This window comes from Rhinoraja longicauda, chromosome 9, assembly GCF_053455715.1.
Source record: "Rhinoraja longicauda isolate Sanriku21f chromosome 9, sRhiLon1.1, whole genome shotgun sequence".
NCBI lineage: Eukaryota > Metazoa > Chordata > Chondrichthyes > Rajiformes > Arhynchobatidae > Rhinoraja > Rhinoraja longicauda.
This window is the reverse complement of record NC_135961.1, coordinates 66,573,583-66,597,667: the sequence shown is the minus strand read 5'-3', so window position 1 is coordinate 66,597,667 and position 24,085 is coordinate 66,573,583. Positions and strand designations below refer to the sequence as shown.

The 24,085-nt window shown below is 48.8% G+C and overlaps 1 protein-coding gene across 2 annotated transcripts in view; it reads right to left on the bottom strand.

The window, feature by feature from the left end:
- LOC144596824 (ADP-ribose glycohydrolase MACROD1-like) overlaps positions 1–24,085 on the bottom strand; it is a 1,032,359-nt gene that overhangs the window by 197,813 nt on the left and 810,461 nt on the right. For both annotated transcript variants that reach the window (XM_078405658.1, XM_078405659.1), the window contains exon 9: positions 2,314–2,387. In XM_078405658.1, coding sequence (XP_078261784.1) covers positions 2,314–2,387 — 74 coding nt within the window. The remainder of the gene's footprint in view (positions 1–2,313; positions 2,388–24,085) is intronic.

Sequence of the window (24,085 nt, the reverse complement as noted above, 5' to 3'; positions counted from 1 at the left end):
TTTCATGGCTGATCATTCTCAATCAGTACCCCGTTCCTGCCTTCTCCCCATACCCCCTGACTCCGCTATCCTTAAGAGCTTGATCTAGCTCTCTCTTGAATGCATCCAGAGAATTAGCCTCCACTGCCTTCTGAGGCAGAGAATTCCACAGATTCACAACTCTGACTGAAAGGTTGGAAACAGGCCCCTCAGCCCAACGAGTCCGCGCCGACCAGCGATCCCCGCACACTAACACTATCCAACACACACTAGGGGCCATTTACATTTACACCAAGCCAATCAACCTACAAACCTGTACGTCTTTGGAGTGTGGGAGGAAACCGAAGATCTCGGAGAAAAACCACGCAGGTCACGGGGAGAACGTACAAACTCCGTACAGACAGCACCCGTAGTCAACAGACAATAGGTGCAGGAGGAGGCCATTCGGCCCTTCGAGCCAGCACCGCCATTCACCGTGATCATGGCTGATCATTCTCAATCAGTACCCCGTTCTTGCCTTCTCCCCATATCCCCTGACTCCGCTATCCTTAAGAGTATCTAGCTCTCTCTTGAATGCATCCAGAAAATTGGCCTCCACTGCCTTCTGAGGAAGAGAATTCCACAGATTCACAACTGTCTGCGTGGAAAAGTTCTTCCTCATCTCCGTTCTAAATAGCCTGCCCCTTATTCTTAAAGTGTGGCCCCTGGTTTGGGACTCCCCCCAACGGATTCCCTGTAACCGCTGTAAGGCAGCAACTCTACCGCTGCGCCACCGTGCCGCTCACGGTTCATATTGCATTTTTATCATGCGGAGAGATTTCAAGTTGGTCTCTGCTTGTCTTTTCCTTTTAAATAAGCCGCGTGCCCTATTGTCAGGAGATTCAAGGTGGTCACGCTGCCTCTCTCCAGAGGCTCACTGTTCTTCAGCATCTGTGGGGAATTTCAAATCACTATGGTAATATTAAAAACAACGACTAATTCTTTCACTTATAAATAGAAAGCTACGGGGCTGCACTCCCTACCACTTGATGTTGTCTGGCTCAATGTACAGTCCAACCGAGCAAAAGGCAGCAATTAATTCAGTCATTTACGGAAAGAAATTGTCCTTGATCAGCTTGAGTCAAGTGTAAAAGAGGTTTCACCTTTGGAAATTGTTCTCTACAAAGTCGGGTTATCAATTGGTGACTGGATTTGTTAAATCAGGTTACAAAATAAGTAGGATGGAACTGCAGGTGCTGGTTTAAACCGAAGACAGACACGAAGCGCTGGAGTAACTCAGCGGGACAGGCAGCGTCTCTGGAGGAAAGGGACAGGTGACGTTTCGGACCGAGACGTTAATAGGTGGCATTTCGGGTCGCACAAAGCTTCCAAGATGGCGCCCAACCCAGGTGACCATCTGCGTGCTGGCCACAGAAACAGATCTACAAACACAATCACTCCACACTCTTTAGGCTTTTATACGCTGGAATTTAGAAGGATGAGAGGGGATCTTATTGAAACATGTAAGATTATTAAGGGATTGGACACGTTAGAGGCAGGAATCATGTTCCCAATGTTGGGGGAGAACCAGGGGCCACAGTTTAAGAATAAGGGGTAGGCCATTTAGAACGGAGATGAGGAAAAACCTTTTTCAGTCAGAGAGTTGTGAATCTGTGGAATTCTCTGCCTCAGAAGGCAGTGGAGGCCAATTCTCTGGATGCTTTCAAGAGAGAACTAGATAGAGCTCTTAAGGATAGCGGAGTCAGGGGGTATGGGGAGAAGGCAGGAACGGGGTACTGATTGTGAATGATCTGCCATGATCACATTGAATGGCGGTGCTGGCTCGAAGGGCCAAATAGTCTACACCTGCACCTATTGTCTATTGTCTATAAATCTCTATCCATACACTGTGGACGGCTCGATTGTAATCATGTATTGTCTTTCTGCTGACTGGTTAGCACGCAACCAAAGCTTTTTGCTGTACCTTGGTACACGTGACAATAAACTAAACTGAAACTGAGGCTCCTTCTTCATACTGAGAGTCAGGGGAAAGGGAAACGAGAGGTTTAGATGACGATATGGAGAGAAGATGGACTTCACAGTAGATTGCACCTTTGTAGCCTTCGCTGTGAGTTTGGAAAGCCGGCCGCTAAAATCCACATCAACTTTGCCAATCGAGAGTCTACTCGATAACTGTGTTCAAGGAAAAATGACCAAACGCATCTCAAACGTAGTTACCAACTGCTCTGGGTTCACGGAATAGAACGACACAATTCACCAAACTAATGATCCAGGATTTAAGTAGTTTGACGCTTCACTGATCTGGGCGCCAAAGTGGCAAGACAGATTACATACCAGACCTCGTTTGTCAACGAGCCATTCCTTAATGGTTGACACGGCAATCTCGGCTGCATCCTCTTGCGGGAAACCTGGAAGACAATTTTTTTAATCTTGTGTCAGAAGGAACTACAATAGACAATAGACAATAGGTGCAGGAGGAGGGAATTCAGCCCTTCGAGCCAGCACCGCCATTCACCGTGATTATGGCTGATTATTCACAATCAGTACCCCATTCCTGCCTTCTTCCCATACCCCTTGACTCCGCTATCATTAAGAGCTCTATCTAGCTCTCTCTTGAATGCATCCAGAGAATTGGCCTCCACTGCCTTCTGAGGCAGAGAATTCTTCAGATTTACAACTCTCTGAGTGAAAAAGTTCTTCCTCATCTCCGTTCTAAATGGCCTACCCCTTATTCTTAAACTGTGGCCCCTGGCTCGGGACTCCCCCAACGTCGGGGACATGTTTCCTGCCTCTAACGTGTCCAACCCCTTAATAATCTTATATGTTTCGATAAGATCTCCTCTCATCCTTCTAAATTCCAGTGTATACAAGCCCAGTCGCTCCAGTCTTTGAACGTACGACAGTCCCGCCATTCCGGGAATTAACCTCGTGAACCTACGTTGCACGCCCTCAATAGCAAGAATGGATAGAGTCATAGATTGATACAGTGTGGAAACAGGCCCTTCGGCCCAACTCGCCCTCACCGCCTAACATGTCCCAGCTACACTAATCCCACCTTCCTGCATTTGGCCCATACCCCTCCAAACCTGTCCTATCCATGTACCTGTCTAACTGTTTCATAAACTTTGGGATAGTCCTAGCCTCAACTACCTCCTCTGGCAGCTCGTTCCATACTGCTGATGCTTCTGGAAACTACACCTGCAGAAATGGTGTCCAGGTGCAGCTCCTGAATGAACGTGTTGGGGAACTGGAGCAGCAGCTGGATGACCTCAGGAGCATCCGGGAAAACAAGAGCTTCCTGGACAGGACCTTCAGTGAGGTTGTCACACCAAGGATGCAGGAAGAGCGAAGGTGGGAGACCGTGGGAAAGAGGAGTAAACGTGGAGTGGAGGAGGCCCTGGTGGCTGTGCCGAATGAAAACAAGTACACCCTCTTGGGAGCTGTCGGGGCAGAAGACAATAGACAATAGACAATAGGTGCAGGAGGAGGCCATTCGGCCCTTCGAGCCAGCACCGCCATTCAATGTGATCATGGCTGATCATTCTCAATCAGTACCCCGTTCCTGCCTTCTCCCCATACCCCCTGACTCCGCTATCCTTAAGAGCTCTATCCAGCTCTCTCTTAAATGCATTCAGAGAATTGGCCTGCACTGCCTTCTGAGGCAGAGAATTCCACAGATTCACAACTCTCTGACTGAAAAGGTTTTTCCTCATCTCAGTTCTAAATGGCCTATCCCTTATTCTTAAACTGTGGCCCCTGGTTCTGGACTCCCCCAACATTGGGAACATGTTTCCTGCCTCTAACGTGTCCAACCCCTTAATAATCTTATACGTTTCGATAAGATCTCCTCTCATCCTTCTAAATTCCAGTGTATACAAGCCTAGTCGCTCCAGTCTTTCAACAACATGAATGTATGGCAGAGGGGCTGGTGCGGGGAGCACGGATTTTTAGATTTAGAGACCTCTGGGATCTCTTCTGGGGTAGGGGTGACCTGTACAAAAGGGACGGGTTACACCTTAACAGCAGGGGGACCAACATTCTGGCAGGTAGGTTTGCTAGTGTTACACGTGTGGGTTTAAACTAAGTAGTGGGGGGGAGGGGTTGTCAAATTGGGAATTATAAGGATGGAGTTAAAGGGGAAGAGAGTACAGGAAAAGATGAGAAAGACACCCAAATTAATTGGACGGAAAGTTCGAGAAGGGATAAGAGAGTACGGTCAAGGCCAATAGTGACCGGTGTGAGAGGGGAGGTGAATACCGAATTAAAAGTGTTATATATGAATGCGCAAAGTATAAGAAATAAAGTGGATGAGCTTGAGGCTCAGTTAGAAATTGGTAAGTATGATGTTGTGGGAATCACTGAGACATGGCTACAAGAGGACCAGGGCTGGGAGCTGAATATTCAGGGGTACACAACGTATAGAAAAGACAGACAGGTGGGCAGAGGGGGTGGGGTCGCTCTGTTGGTAAGGAATGATATTCAGTCCCTTGCAAGGGGTGACATAGAATTAGGAGATGTAGAGTCATTGTGGACAGAACTGAGGAATTGTAAGGGTTAAAAAGACCCTAATGGGAGTTATCTACAGGCCCCCAAACAGTAGCCTCGACACAGGGTGCAAGTTGAATCAAGAGTTAAAATTGGCATGTAACAAAGGTAATGCTATGGTGGTTATGGGAGATTTCAACATGCAGGTAGACTGGGAAAATCAGGTTGGTAATGAACCCCAAGAAAGGGAATTTGTGGAGTGCCTCCGAGATGGATTCTTAGAGCAGCTTGTACTGGAGCCTACCAGGGAGAAGGCAATTCTGGATTTAGTGTCGTGTAATGAACCGGATTTGATAAGGGAACTCAAGGTAAAAGAGCCATTAGGAGGCAGTGATCATAATATGATAAGTTTTAATCTACAATTTGAGAGGGAGAAATAGAAATCGGAAATGTCAGTATTACAGTTGAACAAAGGGGACTATGGAGGCATGAGGCAGGAGCTGGCCAGAGTTGACTGGAAAGACCCTAGCAGGGAAGACGGTAGAACAACAATGGCAGGTATTTCTGGGAATAATACAGAAGGTGCAGGATCAGTTCATTCCAAAGAGGAAGAACGATTCTAAGGGGAGTAAGAGGTGACCGTGGCTGACAAGGGAAGTCAAGGACAGTATAAAAATAAAAGAGAAGAAGTATAACATAGCAAAGATGAACGGGAAGCCAGAGGATTGGGAAACTTTTAAAGAGCAACAGAAGATAACTAAAAAGGCAATACGGGGAGAAAAGATGAGGTACGAGGGTAATCTAGCCAATAATATAAAGGAGGATAGTAAAAGCTTCTTTAGGTATGTGAAGAGAAAAAAATTAGTTAAGCCAAATGTGGGTCCCTTGAAGACAGAAGCAGGGGAATTTATTATGGTGAACAAGGAAATGGCAGACGAGTTGAACAGGTACTTTGGATCTGTCTTCACTAAGGAAGATACACACAATCTCCCAGATGTTCTAGGGGCCAGAGGTCCTAGGGTGACAGAGGAACTGGAGGAAATTCACATTAGGCAGGAAATGGTGTTGGGTAGATTGATGGGACTGAAGGCTGATAAATCCCCAGGGCCTGATGGTCTGCATCCCAGAATACTTAAGGAGGTGGCTCTAGAAATCGTGGACGTATTGGTGATCATTTTCCAATGTTCTAAAGATTCTGGATCAGTTCCTGTGGATTGGAGGGTAGCTAATGTTATCCCACTTTTCAAGAAAGGAGGGAGAGAAAGCATGGAATTACAGACGAGTTAGTCTGACATCAGTGGTGGGGAAGATGCTGGAGTCGATTATTAATTTGGATAGCAGTAACAGGATCATTCCAAGTCAGCATGGATTTATGAAGGGGAAATCATGCTTGACTAATCTTCTGGAATTTTTTGAGGATGTAACAAGTAAAATGGACAAGGGAGAGCCAGTGGATGTAGTGTACCTGGACTTTCAGAAAGCCTTTCATAAGGTCACACACAGGAGATTAGTGGGCAAAATTAGAGCACATGGTATTGGGGGTAGGGTACTGACATGGATAGACAGGAATTGGTTGACAGACAGGAAACAAAGAGACGGGATTAATGGGTCTCTTTCAGAATGGCAGGCAGTGACAAGTGGGGTGCCGCAAGGCTCGGTGCTGGGACTGCAATTATTTACAGTTTGCATTCATGACATAGATGAAGGGATTAAAAGTGCCATTTGTCACATGTACCGAGGTACAGGAAATTAGTTTTTGTTTGTCGGCTTGTACTCGCTGGAATTTAGAAGACTGAGGGGGGATCTTATAGAAACTTACAAAATTCTTAAGGGGTTGGACAGGCTGGATGAAGGAAGATTGTTCCCGATGTTGGGGAAGTCCAGAACAAGAGGTCACAGTTTAAGGATAAGGGGGAAGTCTTTTAGGACCGAGATGAGAATGTTTTTTTTTCACACAGAGAGTGGTGAATCTGTGGAATTCTCTGCCACAGAAGGTAGTTGAGGCCAGTTCATTGGCTATATTAAAGAGGGAGGTAGATGTGGCCCTTGTGGCTAAAGGGATCAGGGGGTTTGGAGAGAAGGCAGGTACAGCATACTGAGTTGGATGATCAGTCATGATCATATTGAATGACGGTGCAGGCTCGAATGGGCTGAATGGCCTACTCCTGCACCTATTTTCTACGTTTCTATGTTTATTAGCAAATTTGCAGATGACACAAAGCTGGGTGGCAGTGTGAATGGGTCACGGGGAGAAGGCTGGAGAATGGGGTTGAGAGGGAAAGATAGACCAGCAATGATTGAATGGCCGAGTAGACTCGACGGTCGAAAATAGCCCAATTCTGCTCTCTTATGATTTATGAACATGTGAAATGCAAATCACTAATTCTAGCAGACACACTTTGGAGAGGAAAGAAAAGGGAGAAATCCCAACATATTTGTCCAGTGCAGGTCATAACACAAACGTAAAAAAACAATAGACAATAGGTGCAGGAGGAGGCCATTCGGCCCTTCGAACCAGCACCACCATTCAATGTGATCATGGCTGATCATTCTCAATCAGTACCCCGTTCCTGCCTTCTCTCCATACCCCATGACTCCGCTATCCTTAAGAGCTCTATCTACTCTCTTGAATGCATTCAGAGAATTGGCCTCCACTGCCTTCTGAGGCAGAGAATTCCACAGATTTACAACTCTCTGACTGAAAAAGTTTTTCCTCATCTCCGTTCTAAATGGCCTACCCCTTATTCTTAAACTGTGGCCCCTGGTTCTGGACTCCCCCAACATTGGGAACATGTTTCCTGCCTCTAACGTATCCAACAACTTAATAATCTTATATGTTTCAATAAGATCCCCTCTCATTCTTCTAAATTCCAGTGTATACAAGCCAAGTCGCTCCAGTCTTTCAACATATGACAGTCCCGCCATTCCGGGAATTAACCTAGTAAACCTACGCTGCACACCCTCAGCAGCAAGAATATCCCTCCTCAAATTTGGAGACCAAAACTGCACACAGTACTCTAGGTGCGGTCTCACTATGGCCCTGTACAACTGCAGAAGGACCTCTTTGCTCCTATACTCAACTCCTCTTGTTATGAAGGCCAACATTCCATTGGCTTTCTTCACTGCCTGCTGTACCTGCATGCTTCCTTTCAGTGACAGATGCACTAGGACACCCAGATCTTGTTGTACGTCCCCTTTTCCTAACTTGACACCATTCAGATAATAATCTGCCTTCCTATTCTTACCACCAAAGTGGATAACCTCACACTTATCCACATTAAACTGCATCTGCCATGCATCCGCCCACTCACACAACCTGTCCAAGTCACCCTGCAATCTCATAGGATCTTCCTCACAGTTCATACTGCCACCCAGCTTTGTATCATCTGAAAATTTGCTAATGGTACTTTTAATCCCTTCATCCAAGTCATTAATGTATATTGTAAATAGCTGCGGTCCCAGCACCGAGCCTTGCGGTACCCCACTAGTCACTGCCTGCCATTCTGAAATGGACCCATTTATCCCCACTCTTTGCTTTCTGTCTGCCAACCAATTTTCTATCCATGTCAGTACCCTACCTCCAATACCATGTGCTCTAATTTTGCCCACTAATCTCCTATGTGGGACCTTGTCGAAGGCTTTCTGAAAGTCGAGGTACACCACATCCACCGGCTCTCCCCTGTCAATTTTCCTAGTTACATCCTCAAAAAATTCCAGAAGATTAGTCAAGCATGATTTCCCCTTCGTAAATCCATGCTGACTCGGAACGATCCTGTTATTGCTATCCAAATGCTCCGCAATTTTGTCTTTTATAATTGACTCCAGCATCTTCCCCACCACTGATGTCAGACTAACTGGTCTATAATTTCCCGTTTTCTCTCTCCCACCTTTCTTAAAAAGTGAATCTATAATCACCCCATCTTAGACCAGAGAACAGTAAAGCACAAGAACAGGCCATTCGGCCCACAATGTCTGTTTCAAACACGATGCGAAGCCCAACTCAAATCGGCCTGCACATTATCCATACCCTTCCCTCTCCTGCATATCCATGTGCCTGTGTAAAAGCCTGTTAAATGCCACAATTGCATCTGCCTCAACTGCCACCCCGGCCTTTCCAGCCACTCATCACCCTCTGTGGAAACTCGAGTATAGAAGTTGGGAGATCATGTTGCAGATGTATAAGACGTTGGTGAGACCGCATTTAGAATATTGTGTTTAGTTCTGGGCATCATGTTATAGGAAATATATTGTCAAGCTTGAAAGGGTTCAGAAACGATTTACCAGGATGTTGCCAGGACTAGAGGGTGTGAGCTACAGGGAGAGGTTGAGTAGGCTGGGTCTCTATTCCATGGAGCACAGGAGGATGAGGGGAGATCTTATAGAGGTGTACAAAATCATGAGAGGAATAGATCGGGTTGATGCACAGAGTCTTTTACCCAGAGTAGGGGAATTGAGGACCAGAGGACATAGGTTCAAAGTGAAGGGGAAAAGATTTAATAGGAATCCAAAGGGTAACTTTTTCACACAGAGGGTGGTAGGTGTATGGAACAAGCTGCCAGAGGAGGTAGATGAGGCTGGGACTATCCCGTTGTTTAAGAGAGCATGTGTTTAAGAGACCCTTCTTCAGTCTGAAGAAGGGTCTCAACCCGAAACGTCACCCATTCCTTCTCTCCCGAGATGCTGCCTGACCTGCTGAGTTACTCCAGCATTTTGTGAATAAATATCGTTGTTTAACAGTTGGACAGGTACATGGATAGGACAGGTTTGGAGGGTTATGGACCAAGCGCAGGCAAGTGGGACGAGGGTAGCTGGGATATTGTTGGCCGGTGTGGGCGAGTTGGGCCGAAGGGCCAGTTTCCACACTGTATCACTCTATGACCAATTCATAGGATTATTTTATTTTGAAAGGTGAATTTCTGAGTGGTGTGATGCTAATCATTTGAAAAACCTGGCGGACTGGTGCTCTGATAACAACCTAAATACCACCAAGACCAAGGATCTGATCATCAACTTCCGTAGGTCACACAACGGGGAATACGCCCCGATCTTTATCAACGGGGACAGTGTGGAGATAGTTTCCAGCTTCAAGTTTCTGGGCACTCACATTTCGGAGGACCTAACATGGTCCAATAACACTGCTGCGCTGGTCAAGAAGGCACAGCAACGACTGTTCTACCTAAGAACACTGAAAAAGTCTGGTCTACCCCAACAGCTACTGACGACATTCTACCGCTGCACCATAGAGAGCATCCTAACGCATGGCATCCCTGTGTGGTATCTCAGCTGCACGGAGGCAGAGAGGAAAGCTCTTCAGTGGTTATTCCATAGAGCTCAGAGGACCATCAGAACACAGCTACCAGCCTTGGAGGGCATCTACAACACACGATGCCTCAGAAAAGCCATCAGCATCCACAAAGACTCTTCACACCCCTGCAACAGTCTGTTCGAACTTCTACCATCGGGCAGACGATACAAGGCCTTCTACGCCCGCACCTCCAGACTCAGGAACAGCTTCATCCCCAGGGCCATAGCTGCTATGAACCGGTCCTGCTGAGCCGGATGGTCACATCGCACAGTGATCCGGCACAGATCTACTTGCACTTTATTCTGTTTTAAAACTGTTCTAATTTGTTTCATTGGGTTGTTTAAATTAATACTGACTAGCTAATTAAATTATTGCATCGTATGGGAGGCGCATTCCCAATCTCGTTGACAATAAAGATATATTGTATTGTCAATATTTTCAGTCTGAAGAAGGGTCTCGACCTGAAACGTCACCCATTCCTTCTCTCCCGAGATGCTGCCTGACCTGCTGAGTTACTGTGAATAAATACCTTCGATTTGTACCAGCATCTGCAGTTATCTTCTTATATATATTGTATTGTATTATTCAGCCGAGAGCATTTTCAAGAACAGTTTATGTTTTTAATATTGAAACCTTAACATTATAAAATGGCACATGCAAATTAATTATTATGACTTATGAACGAGCTGCTAATATTGAAATTGTTTACACGAAAAGAAAATCAATTCCCCTAACTTGTGACTGAAACAGGTTTAAACATGTGTTTATAATTAAATCACTGTTCTGTTGAAGAGGAAGATGGGAAGGCCAATATTTATTTCCACATTCCACCAGTGGATTGCTTTTCACCGATCGATGGAAATCAATGCCTCCAGTTGCGAGGTGCTTAATCTCTGCCTCCATGTTGACAAAGTCCCTTAATTATAATTTCAGTCAACACTTGGGACTTGCAAAGGCAGGTAGTTCAAACAGCAGCAGGGATCTTAGGGGGGCAGCAAAGAGCTGGCAATGGCCAGTCTGAAGAAGGGTCTCGACCCGAAACGTCACCCATTCCTTCTCTCCCGAGATGCTGCCTGACCTGCTGAGTTACTCCAGCATTTTGTGAATAAATCAATTTGTACCAGCATCTGCAGTTATTTTCTTATACTGCTGGCAATGGAGACGTCTCCTACTCATTGAGCTCCACAAAGTGGGTGGCACGGTGGCGCAGCGGTAGAGTTGCTGCCTTACATAGAAACATAGAACATTGTTGCAGGAGTAGGCCATTCGGCCCTTCGCCGCCGTTCAATCTGATCATGGCTGATCATCCAGAATCAGTATCCCATTCCTGCTTTCTCCCCATATCCCTTGATTCCTTTAGCCCTGAGAGCGATATCTAATTCTCTTGAAAACATCCAGTGATTCGGCCTCCACTGCTTTCGGTTGCAGTGAATTCCACAGATTCACAACTCTCCGGGTGAAAAAGTTTTTCCTCATCTTAGTCCTAAATGGCCGATCCTTTATTCTTAAACTGTGACCTGCTGGTTCTGGATTCCCTCAACATGGGGAACCTTTTTTCCTGCATCTGTTCTGTCCAATTTTGTATGTTTCTGCAAAGGTCCCCTCTCGTCCTTCGAAATTCCAGTGAATGTAAGCCCAGTCGATCCATTCTTTCATCAAATGTCAGTCCCGCCATCCCGGGAATTAACCTGGTGAACCTACGCTGCACTCCCTCAATAGCAGGAATGTCCTTCCTCAAATTAGGAGACCGAAACTGCACGCAGCACTCCAGGTGTGGTCTCACCAGGGCCCTGTACAACTGCAGTAGGACCTCCTTGCTCCTAAACCCACATCCTATCGCTATTACAGTGCCAGAAACCCGGCTGTAGGATCATCGGCGTTGGTAAAACAATTGTAAATTGTTCCTTGTGTGTAAGATAGTGCTGGGGTATGGGGTGATCGCTGGGCAGCACGGACTCGGTGGGCCGAAGGGCCTCTCTCCGCACTTAGTTTAGTTTCGGAGATACAGCACGGAAACAGGCCCTTCGGCCCACCGGGTCTGCGCCGACCAGTGATCCCCGCACACATTAACACTATCCTACACCCACTGGGGACAATTTTTACATTTACCAAGCCAATTAACCTACAATTAACCTGCACGTCTTTGGAGTGTGGGAGGAAACCGAAGATCTCGGAGAAAACCCGCGCAGGTCACGGGGAGAACGTACAAACTCCGTACAGACAGAGCCCGTAGTCGGGATGGAACCCGGGTCTCCGGCGCTGCATTCGCCTTTAAGGCAGCAACTCTACCGCTGCGCCACCGTGACCGCCATGTATCTCTAGATTCAAAAGAACCACCGTAAGTACGGACGTAGATTTATCTTCATTACAGATTCTTCGGGGTAAAATGCATGCAAATCGAAGGGTTTGGTGCAGGGTTTGTAACGAGAATAACAATGAGCCATGGTGCAGTTAAATTGAAAAATGTGGATTAAACAACGTGTGTTACTCTCTCCCCTGGGAGCAATGCCAAGGTAATTGGCAATGAATCCAACGCATTTACCAGCGGGATATTTGCCTACCAATGACAGCAGATAAAGGCAAGACTTAATGCATTTTTCAAACTTGATCATTCTTAAACATTGCCAAACAAATGTTCTGGTGTTGAAAATTTAATTTTATCATTGTGGAACCACACTTCCTCTGATGTTTGGGGTTTCAAGACAAAATGCATGAATGTTTTAAACAATCACTGCCTGTCTCTTTTATCAGGCCCTTTTTTATTACACCGTTCACTAACTTTGTTTCATTTTTTTGGAAAGAATTATACATAATTGATGTTTCCTGCTGCTTCGGTCGTTACCTACCTCTTTGATCGGACTTCGCTGGCTTTACCTTGCACTAAACGTTAGTCCTTTATCATGAAATGCTGGAGTAACTCAGCAGGTCAGGCAGCATCTCAGGAGAGAAGGAATGGGTGACGTTTCGGGTCGAGACCCTTCTTCAGCCTGAAGAAGGGTCTCGACCCGAAACATCACCCATTCCTTCTCTCCTGAGATGCTGCCTGACCTGCTGAGTTACTCCAGCATTTTGTGAAATAAATACCTTTGATTTGTACCAGCATCTGCAGTTATTTTCTTACACAGTCCTTTATCATGTATCTGTGTACTGTGGACGGCTCGATTGTAATCATGTATTGTCTTTCCGCTGACTGGTTAGCACGCAACAAAAGCTTTTCACTGTACCTCGGTACACGTGACAATAAACTCAACTGAACTGCAGGAATCAGTGACAATAGACAATAGGTGCAGGAGGAGGCCATTCGGCCCTTCGAGCCAGCACCGCCATTCAATATGATCATGGCTGATCATTCACAATCAGTACCCCGTTCCTGCCTTCTCCCCCTGACTCCGCTATCCTTGTGGTTCAGAAGCCACTAAGTCTGAAGAGAAGGGTCTTGACCCGAAACGTCACCCATTCCTTCTCTCCAGAGATGCTGCCTGACCTGCTGAGTTACTCCAGCTTTTTGTGTCTATCTTCAGTTTAAACCTGCATCTGCTGTTCCTTCCTACACAGAAGCCACCAAGTTGTTTATCCAACTTACGTCTGTCTTGTGAAAATGTGTAGGTTAGATATCTGATGAGAGCAAACCCAGCCCTTTGAAACCTACAAACACTGGGAGAAGCTTCAGGGAGATGAACAGCAAAGCTGGATGTACGTTGTGGAATGCAAAAGCAAGACCACACAATGTTCATTCTGAGAGAATTGCAATATTTCTTATCTTATGGAGACAGGGAGACACAGAGACACGGAGACACGGAGACACGGAGACACGGAGACACAGAGACACAGACAAGGAGACACGGAGACACAGAGACACGGAGACACGGAGAGACGGAGACACAGAGACACAGAGACACAGAGACACAGAGACACAGACAAGGAGACACGGAGACACAGAGACACAGAGACACAGAGACACGGAGACACGGAGACACGGAGACACGGAGACACGGAGACACGGAGACACGGAGACACGGAGACACGGAGACACGGAGACACAGAGACACAGAGACACAGAGACACAGAGACACAGAGACACAGAGACACAGACAAGGAGACACGGAGACACAGAGACACAGAGACACGGAGACACAGAGAGTCACGGAGACACGGAGACACAGAGACACGGAGACACAGAGAGTCACGGAGACACGGAGACACAGACAAGGAGACACGGAGACACAGAGACACAGAGGCACAGAGGCACTGAGACACAGAAGCACAGAGACACGGAGACACGGAGACACAGAGACACAGAGACACGGAGACACGGAGACACGGAGACACGGAGACACGGAGACACAGAGACACGGGGACACGGAGACAGGGAGACACGGAGACAGGGAGACAGGGAGACACAGAGACACTGAGACACAGAGACACGGAGACACGGAGACACGGAGACACGGAGACACAGAGACACAGAGACACAGAGTCACAGAGACACAGAGACACGGGGACACGGAGACACAGAGACACAGAGACACAGAGACACTGAGACACAGGGACACGGGGACACGGAGACACAGAGACACAGAGACACGGAGACACGGAGACACGGAGACACAGAGACACTGAGACATGGAGACACTGAGACACGGGGACACGGAGACACAGAGACACAGAGACACTGAGACACTGAGACACAGAGACACGGAGACACTGAGACACAGAGACACAGAGACACAGAGACTGAGACACTGAGACACAGAGACACAGACAAGGAGACACGGAGACACGGGGACACGGAGACACGGAGACACGGAGACACAGAGACACAGACAAGGAGACACGGAGACACAGAGACACAGAGACACGGAGACACGGAGACACGGAGACACGGAGACACGGAGACACGGAGACACGGAGACACGGAGACACAGAGACACAGAGACACAGAGACACAGAGACACAGAGACACAGAGACACAGAGACACAGACAAGGAGACACGGAGACACGGAGACACAGAGACACGGAGACACAGAGAGTCACGGAGACACGGAGACACAGAGGCACTGAGACACAGAAGCACAGAGACACGGAGACACGGAGACACGGAGACACAGAGACACGGGGACACGGAGACAGGGAGACACGGAGACAGGGAGACAGGGAGACAGGGAGACACGGAGACACAGAGACACTGAGACACAGAGACACAGAGACACGGAGACACAGAGACACGGAGACACAGAGACACAGAGACACAGAGTCACAGAGACACAGAGACACGGGGACACGGAGACACAGAGACACAGAGACACAGAGACACTGAGACACAGAGACACGGGGACACGGAGACACGGAGACACGGAGACACGGAGACACGGAGACACAGAGACACTGAGACACGGAGACACTGAGACACGGGGACACGGAGACACAGAGACACAGAGACACTGAGACACTGAGACACGGAGACACGGAGACACTGAGACACAGAGACACAGAGACACAGAGACTGAGACACTGAGACACAGAGACACAGACAAGGAGACACGGAGACACGGGGACACGGAGACACGGAGACACGGAGACACAGAGACACAGAGACACAGACAAGGAGACACGGAGACACGGAGACACAGAGACACAGAGACACGGAGACACGGAGACACGGAGACACGGAGACACGGAGACACGGAGACACGGAAACATGGAGACACGGAGACACAGAGACACAGAGACACAGAGACACAGAGACACAGAGACACAGAGACACAGAGACACAGAGACACAGACAAGGAGACACGGAGACACGGAGACACAGAGACACGGAGACACAGAGAGTCACGGAGACACGGAGACACAGAGACACAGAGACACGGAGACACAGAGAGTCACGGAGACACGGAGACACAGACAAGGAGACACGGAGACACAGAGACACAGAGGCACAGAGGCACTGAGACACAGAAGCACAGAGACACGGAGACACGGAGAGACGGAGACACAGAGACACAGAGACACAGAAGCACAGAGACACGGAGACACGGAGACACAGAGACACGGAGACACGGGGACACGGAGACAGGGAGACACGGAGACAGGGAGACAGGGAGACACGGAGACACAGAGACTCTGAGACACAGAGACACTGAGACACGGAGACACTGAGACACGGGGACACGGAGACACAGAGACACAGAGACACTGAGACACAGAGACACGGAGACACAGAGACACAGAGACACTGAGACACTGAGACACAGAGACACAGACAAGGAGACACGGAGACACGGGGACACGGAGACACGGAGACACGGAGACACGGAGACACAGAGACACGGAGACACGGAGACACGGAGACACAGAGACACAGAGACACGGAGACACGGAGACACGGAGACACAGAGACACAGAGACACGGAGACACGGAGACACAGAGACACGGAGACACGGAGACACGGAGACAGGGAGACAGGGAGACACAGAGTCACAGAGACAGACACAGAAACAGGGAGACACAGAGAAATAGGCCCTTTGGCCCAACTCACCATTTTTTGCCTATCCCTAAACTAAAAAATTCGAAATCAATGTAATTTGTTGGATGACAAAAAGCAGCTTCATAGTTTATTCTATGTCGAACAACAGAGCACACAACTATAATTTCACTTTCACTGTCTCGTTTTCTAATATTTTTCCCAATCTTTTGCCGCAAAAATTAAGCGATAGATTTTATTAATATAACTGAGTCCATCCTCGAACTAGCTGTTTCAAACTAATTTAAACATTACATGTAATTAACTGCAGTTATTACCAGTTTTTCTCAAATAATTGCCGTGTGTGGACAGCTACAATCTCACGGGCTTGTACTTAGATATATCAAAATGTCGGGCCTTGTATCTGGAAACTGAATTAATTTTATGATGTACTCAATTATTTTAAAGTTATTATTGAACTGCCTGAATGATTATTCTGGGTGTCCTAGTGCATCAGTCGCTGTAAGGCAGCATGCAGGTACAGCAGGCAGTGAAGAAAGCCAATGGAATGTTGGCCTTCATAACAAGAGGAGTTGAGTATAGGAGCAAAGAGGTCCTTCTGCAGTTGTACAGGGCCCTGGTGAGACCGCACCTGGAGTACTGTGTGCAGTTTTGGTCTCCAAATTTGAGGAAGGATATTCTTGCTATTGAGGGCGTGCAGCGTAGGTTTACTAGGTTAATTCCCGGAATGGCGGGACTGTCATATGTTGAAAGACTGGAGCGACTAGGCTTGTATACACTGGAATTTAGAAGGATGAGAGGGGATCTTATCGAAACGTATAAGATTATTAAGGGGTTGGACACGTTAGAGGCAGGAAACATGTTCCCATTGTTGGGGGAGTCCAGAACCAGGGGCCACAGTTTAAGAATAAGGGGTAGGCCATTTAGAACGGAGATGAGGAAAACCTTTTTCAGTCAGAGAGTTGTAAATCTGTGGAATTCTCTAAATCTAAGAGCTAAATCTAACTCTCTCTTGAAAACATCCAATGAATTGGCCTCCACTGCCTTCTGAGGCAGAGAATTCCACACCTTCACCACTCTCTGACTGAAAAAGTTCTTCCTCATCTCCGTTCTAAATGGCCTACCCCTTATTCTTAAACTGTGGCCCCTTGTTCTGGACCCGTGTCCCGTATTAGCCCCGGAGGGTGCTGTAGGCCCGGACACTGTAGGCCCGGACACTGTAGGCCCGGACACTGTAGGCCCGGACACTGTAGGCCAGGGGGCCGCTGTAGGCCCGGACACTGTAGGTCAGGGGTCCGCTGTAGACCTGGACAGTGTAGGCCCGGAGGCCTGGGCACCGCCTAACGGAGGTTGCGCAGCAACCCGCCTCCAGGCCCGGGCGGCCGCCATTGGTGGAGCGGGAGCACGTGGCCGCTGGCTGGGTGAGGTCATGTGGGGCGCGGGGCGGTGATGTCACCCTTTGTCCCTTATTTGGGAGTGAGAAGGTTGGCAACCCTAGTGCCGAACACCATGCCAAGTTAAACTGATCTCCTCTGCCAGCACATGATCCAAATCCACCCATTCTAGATAGAGCTAGAATGAGATAGATAGAGCTAGAATCCCCCCAGAGGTAGATAGAGCTCTTAAGGATAGCGGAGTCAGGGGGTATGGGGAGAAGGCAGGGACGGGGTACTGATTGAGAATGATCAGCCATGATCACATTGAATGGTGGTGCGTACAGGCTTGAAGGGCCGAATGGCCTCCTCCTGCAGCTATTGTCTATTGTCATTCTCTGTATTTCCATGTGCCCATCTAACAGCCTCTTAGATGCCACCACCGTATCTGCCTTTGAGTCCTCTTGCGAAAAAAGATGAGAGTGGTCTTGGCATCATGTTTGGCACAGACACAGACATTGTGGGCTGAAGGGCCTGTTCTTGTGCTATACTGTTCTGCGTTCTATGTCAAGAGGGCAGTGTTGACTTGCCTTCCTCTAACGACAAGCTTCGATACAGCGGGCTATTTCAGAGGAGTGCTAAGTGGCGGCACGGGTGGCGCAGCGGTAGAGTTGCTGCCTTACAGCGAATGCAGCGCCGGAGACTCGGGTTCGATCCTGACTACGGGCGCCGTCTGTACGGAGTTTGTACGTTCTCCCCGTGACCTGCGTGGGGTTTTCTCCGAGATCTTCGGTTTCCTCCCACACTCCAAAGACGTGCAGGTTTGTAGGTTAATTGGCTGGGTAAAATGTAAAAACTCTCCCTAGTGGGTGTAGGATAGTGTTAAGTCTGAAGAAGGGTCTCGACCCGAAACGTCACCCATTCCTTCTCTCCGAGATGCTGCCTGACCTGCTGAGTTACTCCCAGCATTTTGTGAATAAATACCTTCGATTTGTACCAGCATCTGCAGTTATTTTCTTATACTATATGTTAGTGTGCGGGGATCGCTGGGCGGCGCGGACTCGGTGGGCCGAAGGGCCTGTTTCCGCGCTGTATCTCTAAATCTAAATCTAAATCCTTTTGAGCCTGGGGTCAAAAATAGGCCAATTCGACCAAGATTCCCCACAACTCATCAGTACACCACAAGGGTCTGATAAAAGTCCCAATATACTGACAGTCAGTATTACTGTACCTAATATTTAGCCTGCATTTATTTAATTTGTTGGGTTTAATTTCCCCAGCTGCTGCCGTTGGTGTCAAGACCCAGCATTCTTACAATGGAAGTTTAAGAAACATTTAGGTCGTACACCTTTCCTGCAATGATTCCCCAAACAGGAGATGACAATCTGTGTGCGATCTCTGTTAAGCATCACTATCTTTAATGGATTATTATGAACAAGTTTCATTATCGTTTAATCAATCCGTTCAGCTGGTGCTCATTTTTCATCAGAAGTGGCTTCCAAAATAGTGTCGAGCATTCGCTCCAATGCTATCTGGGGAAGCACACGCTGCATCAAACGCACTTGGCAGTCCCACACACAGCACAGCCCTGATGCTCAATCTGCTGGGTGGCGATGGCAGATATTTGAGCGCGGAATCTGGCGGGGCCTAGCTCGGTTATGCCCCCTGCTTACTCCGACATGCAGCAAACTCGGAAAACACACGGGAATCAAAGAGAGAGGGGGACAGAGAGAGAGAGAGAGAGGGGAGAGAGAGAGAGAGGGGGAGAGAGAGAGGGTGAGAGGGGAGAGAGAGAGGGGAGAGAGAGAGGGAGTGAGGGTGGTGGAGGGGAGAGAGGGAGGGAGAGGAGGAGGGAGAGAGAGAGAGGTTAGAGAGGGAGGGAGAGAGAGGGGGGGAGGGAGAGAGATGGGGGAGAGAGAGAGAGGGGGGAGAGAGAGAGAGGGGGGAGAGAGAGGGGGGGAGAGAGAGGAGGGGAGAGAGAAAGAGAGGGGGGAGAGAGAGAGGGGGGAGAGAGAGAGGGGGGAGAGAGAGGGGGAGGGAGATAGAGAGAGGTTAGAGAGGGAGGGAAAGAGAGAGAGGGGGGGAGAGAGAGAGGGGGGAGAGAGAGGGGGGGAGAGAGAGAGGGAGAGAGAAGAGAGAGAGAGAGAGAGAGAGAGAGAGAGAGAGAGAGAGAGAGAGAGAGAGAGAGAGAGAGAGAGAGAGAGAGAGAGAGAGAGAGAGAGAGAGAGAGAGAGAGAGAGAGAGAGAGAGAGAGAGAGAGAGAGAGAGAGAGAGAGAGGAGAGAGAGAGAGAGAGAGAGAGAGAGAGAGAGAGAGAGAGAGAGAGAGAGAGAGAGAGAGAGAGAGAGAGAGAGAGAGAGAGGAGAGAGAGAGAGAGAGAGAGAGAGAGAGAGAGAGAGAGAGAGAGAGAGAGAGAGAAGCGAAGCCAGTGGCTGTGATTTGCGGTTCACTGATTCTGTGAGCAGCTTGGACAATTTTGACAAAAACAAAGCTCAATTTCACAAAAAAAGCCGCCGCTGGAGGAGGAGGAGTACTGAGAGCGCCAGGGGCCCCGTGCCCACTGAAGCAAGCGCCTGCCTGGAATACTGAAACGGCCAAGGTGCACTGGGGAGCAGAGAAGACTCCAGTGACAATGAGGGACAGAGACAGTGAACTGAAAGGAGGCAGGACCTTCCCAGCCACGCACAGCCTGCACAGCGGCAGCACGATCACACAGCATCTTCCTTTACATTAATCTAACGGCAATCTCAGTCAGCAGCAGCAACAATCTCAAGCTAACGTAGAGCGGCTGTGCATTGTGAACGGAGAGGAGGAGAGAGAGAGAGAGAGAGAGAGAGGGGGTTAGAAAGAGAGAGGTAGATTTTCAAAGTCTACAGAGAGACTTGGGCCTTTTGGAAGGGTGGGCTGAAAGATGGCAGATGGAGTTTAATGCTGATAAGTGTGAGGTGCTGCATTTTGGTAGGACAAATCAAAATAGGACGTACAGGGTAAATGGTAGGAATTGAGGAATGCAGTGGAACAGAGGGATCTGGGAATAACTGTGCATTGTTCCCTGAAGGTGGAATCTCATGTGGATAGGGTGGTGAAGAAGGCGTTTGGTATGCTTGCCTTTATAAATCAGAGCATCGAGTATAGAAGTTGGGATGTAATGTTGAAATTGTACAGGGCATTGGTGAGGCCGAATCTGGAGTATGGTGTGCAGTTCTGGTCGCCAAATTATAGGAAGGATGTCGACAAAATGGAGAGGGTACAGAGGAGATTTACTAGAATGTTGCCTGGGTTTCAGCACTTAGGCTACAGAGAGAGGTTGAACAGGTTGGGTCTTTATTCTTTGGAGCGTAGAAGGTTGAGGGGGGACTTGATAGAGGTTTTTAAAATTATGAGAGGGACGGACAGAGTTGACGTGGGTAGGCTTTTCCCTTTGAGAGTGGGGAAGATTCCAACAAGGGGACATAGCTTCAGAATTGAGGGACAAAGGTTTAGGGGTAACATGAGGGGGAACTTCTTTACTCAGAGGGTTGTGGCTGTATGGAATGGGCTTCCGGTGGAAGTGGTGGAGGCTGGCTCGATTTTATTATTTAAGAGTAAATTGGATAGGTATATGGATAGGAGGGGATTGGAGGGTTATGGTCTGAGTGCAGGTAGATGAGACTAGGTCAGGGAGAATGGTCGGCGTGGACTGGTAGGGCCGGACAGGCCTGTTTCCATGCTGTAGTTGTTATATATGTTATATATGTTATATATGTTATATATGTTATATAGGTGGAGAGGGAGAGAGGGGGAGAGGTTAGAAAGAGAGAGAGGTGGAGAGAGAGAGAGGGAGGGAGAGAGAGGTGCAGAGAGAGAGGGGGGAGAGGGAAAGGGAGAGGGGGAGAGAGAGAGAGAGAGAGAGAGAGGGAGAGAGAGAGATGGGGGGAGAGAGAGGGGTTAGAAAGAGAGAGAGGGAGAGAGAGAGAGGGGGGAGAGGGAGAGAGAGAGGAAGGGAGAGAGAGGTGCAGGGAGAGAGGGGGGGAGAGGGAAAGGGAGAGGGAGGGGTTAGAAAGAGAGAGAGGGAGAGAGAGAGAGGGGGAGAGAGGGGGAGAGAGGGGTGCAGGGAGAGAGGGGGAGAGGGGAAAGGGAGAGGGAGGGAGAGAGAGGGGTTAGAAAGAGAGAGAGGGAGAGAGAGAGGGGAAGAGGTTAGAAAGAGAGAGAGGTGGAGAGGGGGAGAGAGAGAGAGAGAGAGAGAGGGAGAGAGAGAGATGGGGGGGGGAGAGAGGGAGAGGGACTCCACTCGAAGTATCCCCGGCTTCGAGTGGAGATTTGCTTATCGAAACGTATAAGATTATTAAGGGGTTGGACACGTTAGAGGCAGGAAACATGTTCCCAATGTTGGGGGAGTCCAGAACCAGGGGCCACAGTTTAAGAATAAGGGGTAGGCCATTTAGAACTGAGATGAGGAAAAACATTTTCAGTCAGAGAGTTGTGAATCTGTGGAATTCTCTGCCTCAGAAGGCAGTGGAGGCCAATTCTCTGAATGCGTTCAAGAGAGAGCTAGATAGAGCTCTTAAGGATAGCGGAGTCAGGGGGGTATGGGGAGAAGGCAGGAACGGGGTACCGATTGAGAATGATCAGCCATGATCACATTGAATGGCGGTGCAGGCTCGAAGGGCCGAATGGCCTACTCCTGCACCTATTTTCTATGTTTCTATGAATGCACAGAGTCCACTACCAAGAGTCATGAAGCAGAGGGCATAGGGTTAAGGCGAGGGGGGAAAACTTCACAGGAACCTGAGTGGCAACCTTTTCACACACAGGTGGTGGGTGTATGGAACGAGCCACCAAAGGAGCTAGTTGAGGCAAGTACTGCAACACCATTGGAAAGACACTTGGGACAGGTAGACATAGGGTTGCCAACTGTCCCGTATTAGCCGGGACATCCCGTATATTGGACTAAATTGGTTTGTCCCGTACGAGACTGCCCTTGTCCCGTATTAGGCCCGGGTGGGGGGTTTTAGGCCCGGATGCTATAGGCCCATACGCTGTAGGCTCGGACACTGTAGGCCCGGACCCTGTAGGCCCGGACGCTGTAGGCCCGGACGCTGTAGGCCCGGACACTGTAGGCCCGGACACTGTAGGCCTGGACGCTGTAGGCCCGGACGCTGTAGGCCCGGACACTGTAGGCCCGGAAGCTGTAGGCCCGGACGCTGTAGGCCCGGATGCTGTAGGCCCGGACACTGTAGGCCCGGACGCTGTAGGTCCGGAGGGCCCGGGCGCCGCCTAACGGAGGTTGTGTGGCAACCCGCCTCCCGGCCCAGGCGGCCGCCATTATTGGAGCGGGAGCACGTGGCCGCTGGCTGGGTGAGGTCACGTGGGGCGCGGGTCGGTGACGTCACCTTTTGTCCCTTATTTGGGAGTGAGGAAGTTGGCAACCCCAGAAGGTAGACACAAAATGCTGGAGTAACTCGGCGGGTCCAGGCAACATCTCTGGAGAGAGAGGAATGGGTGACGTTTCGGGTCGAGACCCTTCTTCAGACAGTCTTGGGACAGGTACACTGGTAGGAAAGGTTTAGAGGGATATCGGCTGATCACAGGCAAGTAGGACCAGTGTCGATGGGGCATGTTGGTCGGCATGGGCAAGCTGGGCCGAAGGGTGTGTTTCAAAAAACGTTTTCACCCAGAGAGTTGTGAATCTGTGGAATTCTCTGCCGCGGAAGGCAGTGGAGGCCAATTCACTGAATGCATTCAAGAGAGAGCTAGATAGAGCTCTAGGGGCTAGCGGAATCATGGGATATGGGGAGAAGGCAGGCACGGGTTACTGATTGAGAATGATCAGCCACGATCACAATGAATGGCGGTGCTGGCTCGATGGGCCAAATGGCCTCCTCCTGCACCTATTTTCTATGTTTCTATGACTCTATGACTGTCATTAGTGGCTTATCCCTTACTTTGAGACGTGTAGGAAAATAACTGCAGATGCTGGTACAAATCGGTGTCACAAAATGCTGGAGTAACTCAGCGGGTCAGGCAGCATCTCTGGAGAAAAGGAAGGAATGGGCGACGTTTCGGGTCGAGACCCTTCTTCAGACTGATGTCAGGGGAGGGCATGAGTTACTCCAGCATTTTGCGATACCGTATTTTGAGACCATCCATATATACTTGTCTCAGTGTAACATCTGTGTGGTGATGAATTACACAGATTTATTGCAGTCTGGCTGGAAAAAAGAAATCTCATCACTGCCTTGCATGGATAACTTCTTCTCTTGCGATGTGATATTCATCTGGAGGGCTCTGTGTGACAGTTATACGGGAGGAACTGGGTAATCTTTCAGACAGGGCACCAAACATTCATCCACAGCTTACAATTGCAAAAACTTCCTGTTCCAAATTAGTCTTTGTCTCTCGTTTGGCAGCTTTGCTGGCAGACTTAGGAGGATGAGGGCAGATCTCGTAGAGGTGTACAAAACCATGAGAGGAATAGA